This window comes from Geotrypetes seraphini, chromosome 11, assembly GCF_902459505.1.
Source record: "Geotrypetes seraphini chromosome 11, aGeoSer1.1, whole genome shotgun sequence".
Classification (NCBI taxonomy): domain Eukaryota; kingdom Metazoa; phylum Chordata; class Amphibia; order Gymnophiona; family Dermophiidae; genus Geotrypetes; species Geotrypetes seraphini.
This window is the reverse complement of record NC_047094.1, coordinates 115,494,738-115,512,700: the sequence shown is the minus strand read 5'-3', so window position 1 is coordinate 115,512,700 and position 17,963 is coordinate 115,494,738. Positions and strand designations below refer to the sequence as shown.

Genomic DNA, 17,963 nt, shown 5'->3' with positions numbered 1-17,963 from the left:
CCATGGATATGAATGAACTGGAAGAAGAGAGTAAAAAGGATAAATTATATCTACCTATAGACATATATAGATAGAAAGATATGGATATGTAGATATCTTTATCTATAAATATAGATAAATACTGTATATACTCGAATATAAGTTGAGACCCCCATTTCCCCCCCAAAAAGAAGGAAAAATGGTTGACTCGAATATAAGACGGGGGCTTAATAGTCAAGTGCCATGCCCAGCCAGGATCTGCACCCAGTGTCTCCTCCCCTGCCAGATTCTGCACTCAGCCCCACTCCCTGCCACGTTCTGCACCCAGTCCCCTTCTCTCCCTGCCCTGCAAGGCTCTGCACTCAGCCCCATTCCCTAACAAGACTCTGAACCAAGCCCCCTCTCTGCCAGGCTCTGCACCCTGTCCCACCTTCTTTCCCTGTACCCTCTTCCCACTAAAAAGAGCCAACCTCATCAGTGATGTCACAATGGCTTGATTGTCCCGTACTCCCCTCTGCCCTCCAACCCAGCCAGCAGATTAACCCTTACCCTTAACTGAAACCACCTAGTGGTATGCCGGGACAGGAGGGATCCCTCCTGTCCCGGCCAACACTAACAATTGCCACCCTCCCTCCTTTGCGTACCTTTTCCCTGGTGGTCCAGCGTGTATCCTGTGCTGAACTACTCCTGTCAATTTTGACGATAGTAGTCAGCGGTGCACCCGGCAGCCTATCATGGAGCAGTGCAGAGCCGGCCAGGAGCATGAAAAGCTCACTCATGCATGCCAGCCTGAGTGCGCCGCTGACTACTAGCGTGGAAATTGGCAGGAAGAGTTCAGCGCGGGATACACGCTGGACCACCAGGGAAAAGATAAGCGAGGGAGGGAGGGTAGTAATTGTTAGTGTCGGCTGGGACAGGAGATGGGAGGCCTAACGGCAGGTCTAACGGCAGATCTGCAGGAAATCTGGAATTGGAGGATGACCTGAATATAGGACAAGACCCCCATTTTTGGGCCACTTTTTTGGCCCCAAAATTTTGTCCTATATTTAAGTATATATGGTAGAGAAACATGAAACTGTATACTCTTTTTATCATGATGAATGTTCTTTGAAACTAACATGCCCGTCCAGACAAGAGATGCTACTGAACCAGGGTTTATAGCCCCTGCTGGGAGAAATGAGAGGGGGGCATCTAGTGGCAAAATTGGGAGCTAAAATAGGGCAATTCCTGAGAGAGATGTGGTTTGTGGCCCCTGGCAGTTGTTGCAATAACCGAGCTAAGTTGGGTGGATCATTTGTCTCCATTATAAGTGATTTTATCTTGCTGGAAACCGCATAGTTCCCATTTTTTATATCAATTGCAGTATTTCAAGTGCATGAAATAAAGGATAAAACCCTGGTTTGTCATCATCCCTCCTGATCAGTCCAGACAAGTGGGTATATGCAGATGGAGACATCATCTTATAAGTAATCTGTGCAGCCCTCTGACAGCCAGTATTTTTCAGACTCCAGCAGATAGTAGATGAGCTATCCTGTACAGCCTGTACTAATTTGGTAGACTGTAAAGCCCTTGGAAGGCTAGGGCTGAGGAGACTGCCTCTTTAAATATTTTAAGAAGGAATAGACTAGGACTGGTTCTTGTACAATCCCATTTTATTCCGGGACCAGTGGGTTATTTTCCTCCACCCGCCAAGACTTTGAAGGAAACTTCAAACTTTAGAGACTTAAACCCCTCCTCCTCTTACCTCATCACTGTCCCTGTGAACATCAGTTTTTCTTCCTACAAGCCAGGCTATAGGAGCTTGTCTTTTCTGCTCCTGCTTTATTTTGTATAATTTCAGTCTGTGCTTTTGTGATTTTTGCCCTTGTGCTGCGGAGGTCCCCTGTGAGGACAGCTCTGACCGTGGGAGATCACAGACCTTTGGGAAAAGTCTGCTTCTGAAGGGTTCCCTGCTTGTCCATAAGCCCTCTGGACAGCCTGCACATCAGATCAGGGCTCAGGGACTGTTCTCTTGGGAACTAGCTCACCCCAGGATTGTCCACTAGTGGGTCAAATGCAGGCTGCATGGTTCTTGGCAGTACACCCGAGATCGGGCCAGACTGCGTGCCTCAGCCAGGCATACTGCATGGCATGTCTGAGGAAGGCAGAAGTGATCAGCCGTAGGCGTCAGGCTGGTGAGGCAGTCAGATTCAAAGTCCAGCTCTCCAGCACAGGATCTCCCTGTGAGCTGTCTCAGCTCTGTCTGCAGTGTTTTCCTGTCAGCATATTTATTTATTTAAAAATGTATATACCATATATTACCTATATGATTTCCATAGTAACAAGCATAAAATGTTAAACAAACATACATAGTTCAGTTGTTAAAAATACAGCACTCTTAAAAATGGTCGATAAACATCAGAAATCTTCAAATCCAGTTTGAATATAAAATTTCAACTCAAAAAAGCCTTCACAAACAGTTGAGTTTTTTAAATTTTCTTAAAATTCAGTCTAGCAGCACACAAACGCAAAATTCCTGGCAGGGAATTCCACACTCACTACAGATAACATAGTCACACCAATCTTAATGTGTGAGATTAACATATTACCTTCCAAACATAATTTCATACTGTTTTCTGATCTCAGCCTTATTTTAGGATGATAGATTTTTTTTAAAACTCTTGAAAAACTAAAGGAGAGAATTGATACAAAGTTTGATGGATTATGGAAAGAATTTTGAATTGGACTCTGTATTTTATTGGTAAACAGTGCAACTGCTTCAATACTGGTGCTATACAAGTAATTCTAGAAGTGCTTGTGATCAGTCTAGCTGCAGAGTTAATCAACATCTGTAATACCTTTATTTTCACTGACAGCCTGAATCTTTAAAAAGGGGTTCTTAGGTGATTTCCCTGCAAGCCCTACCCCACATCCTCTGTTGTTTTCCTGGGCTATTTTTAGTCAAAATAGGCCCTCGGTGGCCATCTTAGGTTTTTCCAGATTTGATTTTAAAGTTATTTTTTATACTTGCTAGCTTCATTTTTGAAAGAAAACTACATAGATGACCTCCCCAGGGCAGGATGTCATGGAACCATTCCTCATTTGCATGGATGGCTGTCAGATGTGTTCCATGTGCACTGAAGCCCATGAGGGGTGAGAGACTAGCCTAGATTCCATGTCTTCAACCTCCAAGGAGGGTCTTCTAATGCCTTCTGTCCTGACTCTCATGAAAACGATGTCAGGAGGGGGGGGAGGGCGCCCTGGGGAGTGCACATGTGACATTTTGGCAAAACACAGATGCATCGCAGGAAATAAACCCCCGTAAATCCTTCACAGTCCTAACCTAGTGCACAGGGATCGACTCCCACTGCAGAGAATAGGTTTTCCCTGGATTTTTAAAAATATGCTTTATCAGGCATACTTAGTTAGAAAGTATGCCTGATAAAGCATAAAGCCTCTTTCCCTGTGGACCAGGGTCTTCTCTCCTGCTTTCCCTCGGGGGGGGGGGGGCAGTAGGTAAGCCGGTAGTGACCACCGTTGCGCCTGATATGCTTTTGCAGAGGAGCACTACGGCGGTCACAGATGTGGCCAGATCTCCAGGATCCAAATAGATGCGGAGCCACTGATTTGGGGGAGGATCCCACTGTGTTCAGATTTTTCAAGCATGCGCATCTTGTGGATTTGATATCTGAATCTCTCCAGGAATTAAAGCTACAGTCTGAGCAGCCTTTCACTGCAGAATGTTCCCTCATGAGTGACCAGAGACCACAATCTGCCTCTTTTCCTGTTTAATCTGATCTTGTTCGAATTCTTACAGACATCTGGAAGACTCCTGAGGGTCCCTTGAAATGTGCTCATGCCATGGCATGGCTTTATCCCATGGTGGATGCCTTTAACAAACATAGAAACATAGAAGATGACGGCAGAAAAGGGCTACAGCCCATCAAGTCTGCCCACTCTGCTTACCCACCCCCTGTCTATGCCCTAATGACCCAATTTCCTTATCTTGACCCTCGTAGGGATCCCACATTGGTATCCCATTTATTCTTAAAGTCTGGCACGCTGTCTGCCTCGATCACCTGCACTGGAAGCTTGTTCCAATGATCAACCACTCTCTCTGTGAAGAAATACTTTCTGGTGTCGCCATGAAATATTCCGCCCCTGAGTTTGAGTGGGTGCCCTCTTGTGGCCGAGGGTCCCTTGAGAAAGAAAATATCATCTTCCACTTCGACACGTCCCGTGAGGAACTTAAATGATTCGATCATGTCTCCCCTCTCCCTACGTTCCTCAAGAGTGTAGAGCTGCAATTTGTTCAGTCTCTCTCCGTACGAGAGACCCTTGAGCCCCGAGATCATCCTGGTGGCCGTCCGTTGAACCGATTCAATTCTGCGCACATCTTTACTGTAATGTGGCCTCCAGAATTGCACACAGTACTCCAGATGAGGTCTCACCATGGCCCTGTACAACGGCATTATGACTTCAGGCTTTCGGCTGACAAAACTTCTATTGATACAACCCAATATCTGTCTTGCCTTAGATGAAGCCTTCTCCACTTGATTGGCAGTTTTCATGTCTGCACTGATGATTACTCCTAAATCTCGTTCTGCTGAAGTCCTAGTTAAAGTTTATCCATTCAAGAAGTACGTCCTGCATGGATTTCCGCTTCCGAGGTGCATGACCTTACATTTCTTAGCATTGAAGCCTAGCTGCCAGGTTGAGGACCAACTTTCCAATGTAAGCAGGTCCTGCGCCATATAATTCTGTAAACTGCATTCACTTACTATATTACATAGTTTGGCGTCATCGGCGAATAGTGTTATTTTACCTTGAAGCCCTTGAGTCAGATCCCCTATGAATATGTTGAAAAGGAGTGGACCCAGGACCGAGCCCTGCAGCACTCCACTGGTCACCTCCGATGTTTTAGAGAAGGTACCATTAACCACCACCCTCTGAAGTCTGCCACTCAGCCAATCATTGACCCATGCAGTTAGTGTCTCTCCTAACCCCATCGATTCCATCTTGCTTAGCAGCCTGCGGTGTGGGACACTGTCAAAAGCTTTACTGAAGTCCAGGTACACGACGTCCAAAGACTCTCCCAAGTCCAACTTTCTTGTTACCCAGTCAAAGAAGCTGATGAGATTGGATTGGCAGGACCTACCCTTGGTGAATCCATGCTGACTGGGATCCCGAAGATTCCCTTCATTCAAGATCGTGTCCAATTTGCTTTTAATTAGTGTTTCCATGAGTTTGCACACTATTGATGTGAGACTCACTGGTCTATAATTCGCAGCCTCTGCCCTGCAACCCTTTTTATGCAGAGGAACGACATTAGTTAATTTCCAGTCCAGGGGAACTTTCCCCTTACTTAGGGAGAGATTGAATAGCTCAGCCAACGGTTTCCAGGACATCGCTCAATTCTCTGAGCACTCTTGGGTGCAAATTGTCTGGTCCCATGGCTTTGTCCACCTTGAGTCTTGCCAGTTCACTGTAAACTTCACCTGGTGTGAACTCAAAATTCTGAAACGGGTCTTCTGTGCTTTGTGTTGCCTTCAACTGCGGACCGTGTCCCGGTGCCTCACAGGTGAAGACTGAGCAGAAGTATTCATTCAGTGCTTTGCTTCTCCGGATTGAGGTAATGGTAGACATGACAATGAAGCCGACGGCACAGTGCGCAGTGGCCACTAAGAGAGCGAACAGAATGCTAGATATAATCAAGAAGGGTATTACTACCAGAACGAAAGAAGTTATCCTGCCGTTGTATCGGGTGATGGTGCGTCCGCATCTGGAGTACTGCGTCCAGTATTGGTCGCCATACCTTAAGAAGGATACTCGAGAGGGTTCAGAGGAGAGTGACACATCTGATAAAAGGTATGGAAAACCTTTCATACACTGAGAGATTGGAGAAACTGGGACTCTTTTCCCTGGAGAAGAGGAGACTTAGAGGGGATATGATAGAGACTTACAAGATCATGAAGGGCATAGAGAGAGTGGAGAGAGACAGATTCTTCAAACTTTCGAAAAAGAAAAGAACAAGAGGGCATTCGGAAAAGTTGAAAGGGGACAGATTCAAAACAAATGCTAGGAAGTTCTTATTTACCCAACGTGTGGTAGACACCTGGAATGCGCTTCCAGAGGACGTAATAGGGCAGAGTATGATACTGGGGTTCAAGAAAGGATTGGACAATTTCCTGCTGGAAGAGGGGATAGAGGGGTATAGATAGAGGATTACTGCACAGGTCCTGGGCTTCCGCGTGAGCTGACTGCTAGGCACGATGGACCTCAGTTCTGACCCAGCGGAGGCATTGCTTATGTTCTTATGTTAGTCATCCCGTGAGGATAATTGAAGGTTTTACAAGTCTTCCTGGATGGAACTTTTACGTTTTGACTTAGATAATGTAAAAACAAGTATAAGTGCCCAAAAGATATTCCAAGTGACCAAATAACAACTGCATAGTCAAAGTAAAGAACCCACACACTCCCCCAATGTTCACTGACCCCCTCACACCACCGCAAAGATCAGAACATACCTGTCTACAGAACCATAGAAAAGAGGACCCAGGCCCCACCCCCCAAAGGGCAGACTTCCTGACACCCCCACCCCAGCCCAACCGGGAGTAGGGGAGTCGGGGGTCTGCCCTTCAGGGAGGTTCCAGCAGGAGGGACTGGGTATCCCTCCTGCTGATGATCTTTGTAGGGATGTAGGGGGATTTCAGTAGGAGGGAAAGGACACCCCTTCTGCCGGGGGATGTCTTTGGGGGGTGGTGGCAGGAGGAATTGGGCACTCCTCTTGCTGCCAACATTCATGAGTGGGGGCATTTGTGGGTGCCATCATTTGTGGGTGGGGGCCCCAGCAGAAGGGACTGGGCATTCTTCCTGCTTGCTGTCTTCACGGCAGGGTACGGGTTCCCTGCCATGGCAGCTAAACTGATCGTGGCAGGGAGATTCCCTTGCCGCGGTCAACTCAGCGGCAACACGATTCTCTAACCAGTGCCTGTAAAATGGGTGCCAGTTAAAGAGTCATGGTGGTTAGGTGGCTTAGGACGATTCTGTATAGGCCGCCCATATGCAATTGTCAAAAGTCGCATAGGCGGCTTCCGAGACCGGGCGCCCTATACAGAATCCAGACCTTAGAGTCTGATTTTCTATAGGACACCGATCTCAGCAGATGCCTAAGAGATGGCCGTTGACCATGTATCAATCACACATTGGTGTCCTACAGAGAATCGCTAAACAGACCCTTTAAATGTAGGCCAGCATTTTGCAGGCCTACATTTTGTGAGCTTGCTGGTGCCGGGTTTGGTGTCTGGCTACCGACCAGGGCTCAACAACAACAGATCTTAGTGTGCTTTCAAAAGAGGTTGAAAGTCCTGCTGGATTTCATAAACATTGTAACATCAAAATGTCAGGAAAATAAAGTGTTTTTCAAAATCTTAGTCCAACTTTATTTCTTATCCCAGTTCCCCAAATAGCAAAAGTGCAACAGCTCAAGCTTTGAACTCAAAATCAAATATAAACCAGAAAATTGGGACTTGTAAAAATAGTCCCCTCCTTTCGTGTCCAGATAGTCCTGTAATAGCTTTGTCTTACAGTTCTCACCCTAACAAGAGAAAAAACCAGAGCTACAAAAACTTTCACAGTCTTGTCTTAGATTTCCCTAGGGTACACAAGCCCTAGCTCAATATACCGAATATGCCTGGCTTCGGTCAGGCCTTCCCAGCCATCTTAACAAGATGGTGGGGGGTAGCTGAATCCACCATATAAAGCTTGCCAAAACTGGCCCCACGATCCCAACCTGAGAAGATCTTCAGTGGATTTTCCCCACTACTGTCCCTCTCACACATTCAGCAACAGAGATCCATGCAAGCAGAAAAAAGGTAAAAGCAAAAATGCAAAAACAAACTTCATTCAGTGTCCCACAAAACAAGGCGCCGAATCCAGCAGTGAGCCTAGCAATGCTCACTCTGCCAGTACTAGTCCTTGTGCTTCCAGACAGCAAAAAGGATTCAAAAAAACAGTAAGGAAATCAAACTTAACTTTCATCCATGTAGACTTCTGATAAATCCATGGAAGTATCCATCTCCTCTACTGCATCAGTGCTGGCTGGCTGGTTTGCCTCAGGGAAAGTTTCTGCATCCACCATCTCAACCTCATTACTCTGCTTGCCTTCAGGAGCCCAGTCCTTCGAGACTCCTTCCTCTGCTGGCCCAAGACAGACTGACTTGTCCTTCCTAAGCTCTGCTTCTAAAGCTCTTAGTTGACCACGCCCTAACCAGGGGGAAGGAAGGGCAAACTGCTGCTTCTGCTGAGCTTTCTCCTGTGACTTAATTAATCTCAGCAGCTGAGCACTCCCTGAGTTAGGAGCCCGCCTCCTAGGCTGTTCCTTTTCCAAGGTTACTCTAGGTTCCTTAAAGCTATTCCCCTGGTGTTCCACCTCCCCACAGAGTTCCTGTTCCTGAGTACTCATTTTGAACTCAGAGTCTGACTGTCTTCCTGAGTTAGAGCTGGCAAATTGATCAGCCCTTTTCAGTTTCAGGCTAGAGTTCTGAGGAATTCTCTTGGGCACAAGCCTAGCTTTAAGGCTGGGGTTGTGACAATTTAAGGCATCTCTCTTGCACCTATGGAGACTTGTATCAATGCTTAAGTATGCTGAATGCCACTTCCGGATGAAACCATGCCCACACCCCACTTTGGGGGTGCTTAAGCATCCCTACGTGTCTCCATAGACATGCTACAGATGCCTACAATATAGGTGTCCTTCATCACACAATTTTATTTTTAAACATGCGACCCAATTGGCTACCAAAAGACGGTAGAATGCCTACTGCTGCCTGCAATCGGGATGCATGTTTGAAGAATCAGGCCCTTATTTTCTTATTCATCCACTACACAGTTTAGGTTCTCTTCTATACCCATGTCAGAAAGAGTATCCAACTACCTTCCCAAATGATGTAAAAACATGAGCAACTGAATCTTTGGGAAAGTTGTACCAAAACCAGATTGAAATGGAAAGGCTCTCTATGTGATTTATAAACAGTTGTATAGAAGTGTCCCTTTTTAAATTTTAATAAAAAGATTTAAATATAAAATTGTAACTGTTTGAGGTTTGTGCAAATAAGGACAGAGTTGACAGGAATGGAACTTGTTGGGATGGGACAGAACCTGCAGGGACGGGAACAAACTTTGTCCCTGTGTCATTCTGTATTGTGAATGAAGGTTTATACTGCCATGTCTGAGTCCGAGTTCCAAATGAGCAGAATGAAACTGCTGTCATAAAAAAAGAAACATCAACATTTTGATATATGAGTAAATGAGTGGCATTATATTTAGTACAGTACTGAAACACCAAACATTCTGTCTTCTAACAGTTACAGGGGCATTTTTAATTGTAACTTTAACCATAAGCCATGCAATAATCCCCCAAAGAAGGAAGGATTTTGTAATTAACTGTATGTATGTCTAACAGATAATAAACAGATGGCAAAAACGTAATAATAATTATAAAGAAAGAACATTGTAATCTTCTGTTTCCTTGTTGCAACTGGGAGAGAACCAGATGATAGAAGGTAGGTGTCAGAGAACTGAGAGGAAATGGGATTGTTATTCTGTCCTTTTTTCTGATTCATGCCTTTGTCTGTTGCAGCCAGAGAACATTGTATGTGTGAGTCAAACGAGCCACATGGTAAAGATTATTGATTTTGGATTTGCTCGCAGGTATAGTACATCTTTCCTTCTACTTCAGCATTGTTGTAGATAGTAAAATTACAGATCCCCATTCTTATTGTTTCTCAGTATCAGTTTTGAACCCTATTCTCTTTTCATTTGTTTCCTCCGCACACTTCTCTATATTTGTCTCCCTTTGTCATGGTGCACCAAGAAAGAGACCATCATGGGTCAGTGGCAGGAAATTATCCTGGAACATGTTACATGAACATGTTTATCAGGAGATGTTACCTGATGATGCATCTACAGTACAAGATGTGTCATCAAAGGCTAGATTCACAAAGCAAACTGATCGTGTACCGATCGGTTTGCAACCAGATTTCCCTCAGGCCCTATTCACTAACCTCTCCTGCGATCCGCTTCAAATCCGTGCATGCAAATGAGGAGAAACACAAGCAAAGTAGACAGGAATGCGATTCACCAACCAAATTTTGAACCGACTGGGCTGGCCGATCATCCAAAGAAACGACTGCTGGGGACCAGTCAAAATTGTCTTTCCGACTTTCCAAAGCCCTGCTCTCTGCTGCCCTGCATCTCTCCTGCCTGCCGCCCCCGATGCTCTTCTCCTGCCTGCTCTGCCCCAATCTCTCCTGCCTGCAACCCCAACTCTCCTGCTGCCCTGATCTCCTGCCTGCCCCAAACGCCTCCTGCAACCCCGACTCTCCCGCTGCCCCAGGTCACGTGCCTGCCCCGACTCTGTCTGTGGTTTTAACCCATGGGCTTAAGTGGGTTAAAACCATGGGCTCAATTTAAAAAAAAAAAAAATCTCTGCCGGGCCCGGAGGTCCAGTGCATGCATCTACAGATGGTCTGTGCATGCGCTGGGATCGCTATAGAGCGATCCGGGCAGGCAGATGGGGGCATTCCTCCGATCGTCCCTATCTGCATATTGAGATTTTGAGAATTCATCGGACCTGCCCGGATCGGGCAGGGATCGGGCCGATCGGGCAGGTTTGTGAATCTAGCCCCAAGTAAAAAATAAAGTGCTCATTGTTATTGGTGATTCAATTAGCAGTAAAACTAGCTGGGTGGCTGTCAACCCTGAGGATCATTTAGTAACCTGCCTACCTGATGCAAAGATAATGGTCCTCACACACCACCCAGAGCATGATTGGGAGTTGCTGGATATTGTGATCAAAATGAGCAGCAGGAAGATGGAGACTAAATTTAGGCTACAAGGTAGAAAACTAAAAAACAAAACCTTCAGGATGCCATATACCCAGAGACAAGCCAAATTCTGGAGTCTCAATGCATGCTTTAGACCTGTGGTTCTCAACCTATTCTGTTGTAACAGACTGATGGACAATATTCATGTGTATGACACACTGAACACTAAAATTCACTGCTGAATAAAAACAACTTCTAAATATTTCATTTAGTGTGAATTTGCCTAACATTCAATCCTATATTAAAAAATTGTATTTAACACATCAGTCCCAGATTTATCACTTGTCATACAAAACTAATAATAACATAAGAACCGTCATACTGGGACAGACCTCAGATCCATCAAGCCGAATATCCTGTTTCCAACAACTACTTGGCAAGATCCTAAACATATTTTAACCTAGGAATAAGCAGTGGATTTCCGACATCCATCTTAATAATGGCTTATGGACTTCAAATTCTGGTATCACCTCAGTAATAGCAACACAAAATCCATCCACTGCTAGAAATCGTGAAGTAATATAAAACTTTGCATGTACGCAGATCAGAAACTATGTAGCAAACAGCAGACCTGCAACATTTCCAGTCAGAAATGGTGGCAACAGTTATTATTGAGGGTACATAAGAATTACCATACTGGGACAGACTAAAGGTACATCAAGCCCAGTATCCCAGTTTCCAACAATGGCCTATCCAGGTCCCAAGTACCTTACTAGATCCCAAGTAATAAAATAGATTTTATGCTGCTTATCCTAAGAATAAGCAGTGGATTTCCCCAGGCCATTTCAATAATGGCCTATGGACTACCCACCCTTTTAGATATTTCTCCAAACCCTTTGTAAACCCTGCTAAGCTAACTGATTTCACTACATTCTCCAGCAAAGACTTCCAAAGTTTAATTACACATTGAAGAAATATTTTCTCTGGTTTGTTTTAAATCTATTACTTAGTAGCTTCATCACATGCCCCGTAGTCCTAGTATTTTTGGAAAGAGTGAACAAGCGATTCCCATCTACTCTTTCCACTTCACTCAGTATTTTATAGACCTATATAATATCACTCATGTGCTGACATTGGAAGACCTGAACCACAAGTCTGATAAATGCTTTTTTTTTATTTTATAATTGTAATCTGTCTGGTTACAGGGCTTGCTGAGTTCTTAATTACTGCTCTGTTTTCAAACCTTGACCTCTTTCTTCCAAAAAAAAAAAGAAGCTTTTCCTTCCTTTTTGGCTAACCTTGGTACAAGAGTCTTTCTTGAGCAGCTAATTTTTCCTAACTTGGGTTCTTGAACTGTAGATAAGCTCTGTAAGGTTTATTTTGCATTGCCAAAACTTGGATAGGTAGCAGATTAAGTCTTGCAGCTGGTTTATTGGGCAGGAACTTGGTATATATACATTTGCTAGCCTCCTCCCCACACCTCTTAACTGTAGTCAGGCTCTATTACAGAGTATAGAAAGGTGTTTTAATAGAAAATTACACTGGAGATAGGTTTCATAGCTAACACAGCTTACAGATCTCTGGTTCCTAGGCCCTCCCACTCTGTGCTTACACTACTTAAATACCTAATTCTCATTTGCTTGGTTCTCTGCTGAATTAAGGACAAATTGTTCCACCCACCCCTGGATTGTTACTCGTAAGTATTGTCTATATATCAGTCACTTCCTATATCATCCAATCAAGATGACCTTTATTCAGTGCAATCATTGTGGCACTTAAGTTCCAAGGCGCACCATTTAGACACTTAGGGCTTGCCCCATCTGTCTTCTGCGTTCTAGTATTAAGGAGAAGCTCAGTAATCTTAAGCAGAAATTGAATGCAATCAAAGCAGCTTCCATTACTCCACAAAATCATACCAATGGTCTTCAGCTTTCTGGTATTAAGGCAGAGCTCAGAAATCTTAAGCAGGAATTGAATGCAATCAAAGCCAACTTCCATCACTCTACAGAATCATACCAATTTGCCACCACTGCCTCAAAGAGTAATGCAATCAAGGAATAAATAGATCACAGTAGGGCCATGCAGACTGTGACACGTGACACAGAAGCACACATCCTCACAGTTGCACCTACAGAATTCTTTTGCTCCATTAGAGCATTGCAGTGCTCAAGAAAGAACTGAAATCGAACCGGTTTTGCGCCAAAAGACATATGAGGAGATATTGGAAGCCCTGAATATATATACCCTAGAGAAAGGAGGGACAGGAGAGACGTTCAAATACTTGAAAAGCAACACTATCAAGATCCTGTTAAACTGGAGGAATTTATTGAAAAAAAATTGAATCAAATGACAATTCATGATTTGGAAAACAAGGAGTTAATTTCAAATATTAATGATTTTTATGCTAAGATGACTTTTTATATTCTTCAAAATAAACTTTCCTGGAAGGCAGTTGGATATGACAAGTATAACTAATTCAGATGACAGTTTATGAGAGAAAAATAGATGGACTTTTTAAATGAAGAGATTTCAACGTGGGACAATGGAAAAGTGAGAGCAGGTTACTGGGAGGAAAACATTTATATTTGTTCTCTAATACTTATCTAATATGTTGAGGCTGGAAATGATCCTCCTTATAGGAAATGTCAACTGTATTACGCAGTCTGATCTACATTTGGAGTCAGCAAGTGACTTTTGGTAAAGTTTGCAGTTACGGAAACTGAATTCACTGTTCAATTAATAGACAGACAACACTGACAGATTAGGAAGTGATGAATGGACGGAACCAGAAAGAGAAGAGATCTTAATACATGGATATTAATTGCCGGTGTGGGTTTGTTTATGTGAAAACAAGATCAGTGAATGGGAATACAGAAATGCAGGTTAGAGTTGGTCAGCAGATGAAAATACCAACTGAAATGGTTAAAGATGCTGTAAAGATTGATGAAATTAGTGGAAGAAGATTCGTCAAAAGGTTTGGAAGGATTAAATGGAGGAAATATATATGTTGACTAATTTGGAAATTTAATGTTTCCTTGACAATATATGTTTATTTTCTTTTGTTATATATTGTGGCCGGGCCAGTCCCTAAGTAGGTGGGAAGCTGGGCTCGGACCACAGGTAGATTTATTGTAGCGCCTTTTATGTGGCTGGTTGAAAGAAAAACCCGGATGCCGGATCGTGAGTAAAATCCATCAGGTTTATTACTGCTCTCAGAATAAAGGAAAAAAAAAAACATTAAACTGGGTAGGAATTTTCATCAATGTCCTTTGATACAATTACCAGTATCACAGTCCAAAACTACTTTGCACTGGGTTTTAGGGTCAGAAATCAAACAGTACTAGTGAACAGAAAAAAGTCCTGCTCCAAAACAATAATTCACGTATGTCCTGAGTTCCTTTATACAGCTGAGCACATCCTGTGCCAGCTCTCAGGTTCCTCATATGTTGCTTCAGTTCAAGAGGAAAACAAAACTATTAACTTTTCTTTTATAAGTTCCATAGAAGTATGGCAAAACAAACTTCCTACAATAGCTTCACTTCATTGGATAGAGCTGCTTCTGCCCTGCTCCAAGCCCTGCTTTAGTTCAGGGTTTTAATTAACCAGGACTGGATTTCTCCTAGGACAGGAAAAGACCTTTCAGGTTTCACTCCCTCCTATATCCATGCCCTCTTCAAATTCATTCTCATCAGGAAGACTGCTCATCTCCCACTCATTATTCAGGTATTCAGGGCTGTTTCTCCACCCATTAACCTCCGGCTGTTCCTCCCAGCTCCCTCCTTGCCTGCCTGCCAGCTCTCTCATAACATACTTTCCCTGAGGGCCAACTCCCGGGTTTTCCCCCCAAGACTGACTGGGCTGGGTACCATACCTCCCTGGGATTAGACTTTCCCTGCTGTGGAGCTGGCGTCCTGCAAACATCAGAGGTTGGGGAACAGGCACTCTGGAGCAGCTGGAGTCTCGGCGTGTGGCTGGGCTCTCTTGATTATAGCCAGCTGAGCTCCCCCTCTTGTTCTTCCTGCTTCCTATTTGAAGCAGTCTGTCCTGCACACCACGAGTGCTGATCCCACCCCCTCCTGGGTTGGTTTTATGTTTCTGGCTTTGAGGAAAGGACTGATAGGGGAGATAATTAGCTTTCAGTGCCCTCCCCACCTGGCTACTGGGCTGTGCTACACCCTGCCTCTGCACCTTCCCTCCTGGCTGAGTCAGCTGTTCCTGCTCCAGGCCAGGTTTTCCAGACCCCATTGATGCATGCTGGGGAGGTTTAGACATTATTTTCACTGGGACAGGGGCTTCCCTGTCACAATATGCTTTGTATTTTTTTTATTTTTATTTTTTTTAGAAAAAAGGCTATATTAATGCTAGTTTATGGTTGTATTTATAAATTATTCCAACATATTTAAATGTTCATAATATTTATAGGGTGAGAGATATCTAACTTAAAGGGAAATTTTTGAGAGGAAATAATTTACTAATAATTTATTCAGAAATGTAAAACAGATAGTGAAAATATTAATGATCATTTCATTTAATTCTTTATTTCTTTAAATATATATTATTTGTCTCCATTAAAAATTTGAACACATAGGTTACAAATACTCTAAGGTTATTTAATACAGGGATTTGATAATAATATTAAAGATTAAAGGTATTGTTTATTATTGAATTGATGACATTTTTCTTTTACAGTATAAACTGATCTTTTACAGTAGGGAAAATTGTTAAAATGTAATATTGTTAAATTATAAATATTAAGCTAGGATTTGGATTCTATTTGGGGAAAAGAATTGAAATAAATTTTAGAATAATAGATTTTCACAATGGATAAGAAAAATGTTTTATATGCATTAGGTTTATAGAGGGCATGGGGGGAGGGGATAGGTAGTGGGTCCATTGTCTTGTACCAGTTCACCGTATCAAAGTGTCTTTGTGAGGGGGGATATGGGAGGGATAGGAATATGGGCTCGGGAGGGCAAGGGATGGGGAAGGGTTCTGGATGTGTATGGAAATTTATTTTTGGGATACTTTGATAGGAAAGATTATGATTGGAATGTTTGGTATATTTATTTAGGATGTCTTTAAAAATATTCTCATTAAATGTCAATGGCCTCAATAATCCGATTAAGAGAAAGAAAACACTTAATTTTTTAAAGAAATAAAATGCTGATATACTACATTCAAGACTCACTTAAATGCCACTGAATCAAAAAAACTAAAAGGAGGTTGGATTAGTGAATGTTTATATGCCCTTGCTGTGGGTAAAAAAGCTGGAGTGGAAATCTTAGTTAGTAATAAGTGTTTAGCTACACTTAAATTAAAATCTGCAGATCTCCTAGGCAGATGGATCCATGTAGACATGAGCTTGGGAGAAAACAAGATGACGCTTTTTAATGTATACGCCCCTAATTTGCATCAGGATGAATTTTTTAAGACTCTTCAACAGTTGATACTACCACTGGCTGCTTCTAATGTAGTTGTGACAGGGGACTTTAATGCTGTGATGGATCCATTATTGGATAAAAAGCCTAGTAGAATAATAAAGTCATTAGGATTAGATAATCTGGTGCATTCATGTGCACTCAAGGACATTTGGAGGATTCTCCATTTCAATGATTGGGAATTTTCTTTTTGCTCCCAGGTTCATAAATCCTTTTCACGAATTGATTATGTTTTTGTATCAGGTACTTTAGTACAGCAGGTAATAAAGTTTATTGCTGCCATAGATCCAATTATTTTGTCTGATCATGGTGGTGTTTGGATTGAATTTAAATTTGCAGATAAAGATTCTAGTAGACCTGTATGGAGATTTAATAATACATTGCTTGCAGATTCAAAATTTCTTGAAGAATTTCAATTAAAAATGAATGAATATTTTCAAATTAATGCCTCAGAGGAAATCTCATTGGAAACCTTATGGGATGCCTTTAAAGCTACCATGAGGGGACAAATCGTCTTGCATTCGGTTCATATTAGGAAACAACTTATAAAGGATTTTTCTGATCTTGAACAAAACATTAAATAATTAGAATCACAACTAGTTTTAAAATGGGAACAATCAATTTTACAGGCTCTTTTAAATGCTAAATATAAATACAATAAGATTTCCTCTCAATTGGCTAGAAAAGAATTGTTTTCTCAGCAAGCTTTATATTATGGAAACTCGAATAAGGTGGGAAGAATTTTAGCTAATTATCTCAAAGCTAAAAAAAGAAAAGTAAAAATTGTTGCGATTAAAGATGAAAAAGGTGAGACTCACCCTCAAATTGAAAGTATTTTAAAACAGTTTTTAGAGTTTTATAAAGCTTTGTATTCTTCTGAGTCAGAGAGTGGTAGAAAGCACCCTCCAAGGATTCAAGACAAAGTTAGACAAGTTTCTGCTGAATAGGAATGTGCGCTGGTGGGGCTAGTCTCAGTTAGGGTGCTGGTCTTAGACCAGATTGCCGCCACGTGAGCGGACTGCTGAGCATGATGGACCACTGGTCTGACTCAACAGTGGCAATTCTTATGTTCTTATGATCATGTTTTTCCTTTGTTGATAAAGCTTCACTAGCTCCCAGTTCACTTTAGGATCCAGTTTAAATGTGCATGCATAATCTTCAGGCTTCTCTATGGAATATTTGATCCTTTTGTCCCTTATGTTGGAATACCCTTAGACTTTTCCATTTGAGAACACACAAAGATATAAGTTAGCCTTCCCTTCCTTTAAGGGAATTAAATCTGCTGGGAAGCTCAGTCGATCTTTTGTTTTCAAGTTTGTAGAGATCTGGAATGAACTTCCTGACTCCATTTAGCTTTTAGGCCAGCTGCAATTATTTTGTAAATTCCTGAAAACTTTGTTGTTCTCACAATTTTTAAATGGTTTAGTTTAACTACAGTCTCAATGAAATGATAATATTATAGTTATTTTTCTTATGCACTTTAGTTTTTTAATTAGTTCTGCTATGTACCCTAGTCTTAATTATATGTGAACCGAGTCGAGCTCCACTGGGAGATGATCTGGTATATAAACCAAAGATTAGATTAGATTAGAATATGAGCCAGTTTTCCAGGAATGGATAATCTCTTATTGCACAGATAAATGGAAACTACTGCAAAAAACACTTGGTGAAAACTCTGGGTGTTGAAGACAAACCAAAAGGAAGCACCTTGTATGAGGAGGCGCTTGTGAGCAGCACCTAA

The 17,963-nt window shown here is 42.4% G+C and overlaps 1 protein-coding gene across 5 annotated transcripts in view; it reads left to right on the top strand.

The window, feature by feature from the left end:
• MYLK2 (myosin light chain kinase 2) overlaps positions 1 to 17,963 on the top strand; it is a 275,761-nt gene that overhangs the window by 204,404 nt on the left and 53,394 nt on the right. For all 5 annotated transcript variants that reach the window (XM_033963945.1, XM_033963947.1, XM_033963942.1 and 2 more), the window contains one exon: positions 9,599 to 9,669. In XM_033963945.1, coding sequence (XP_033819836.1) covers positions 9,599 to 9,669 — 71 coding nt within the window. The remainder of the gene's footprint in view (positions 1 to 9,598; positions 9,670 to 17,963) is intronic.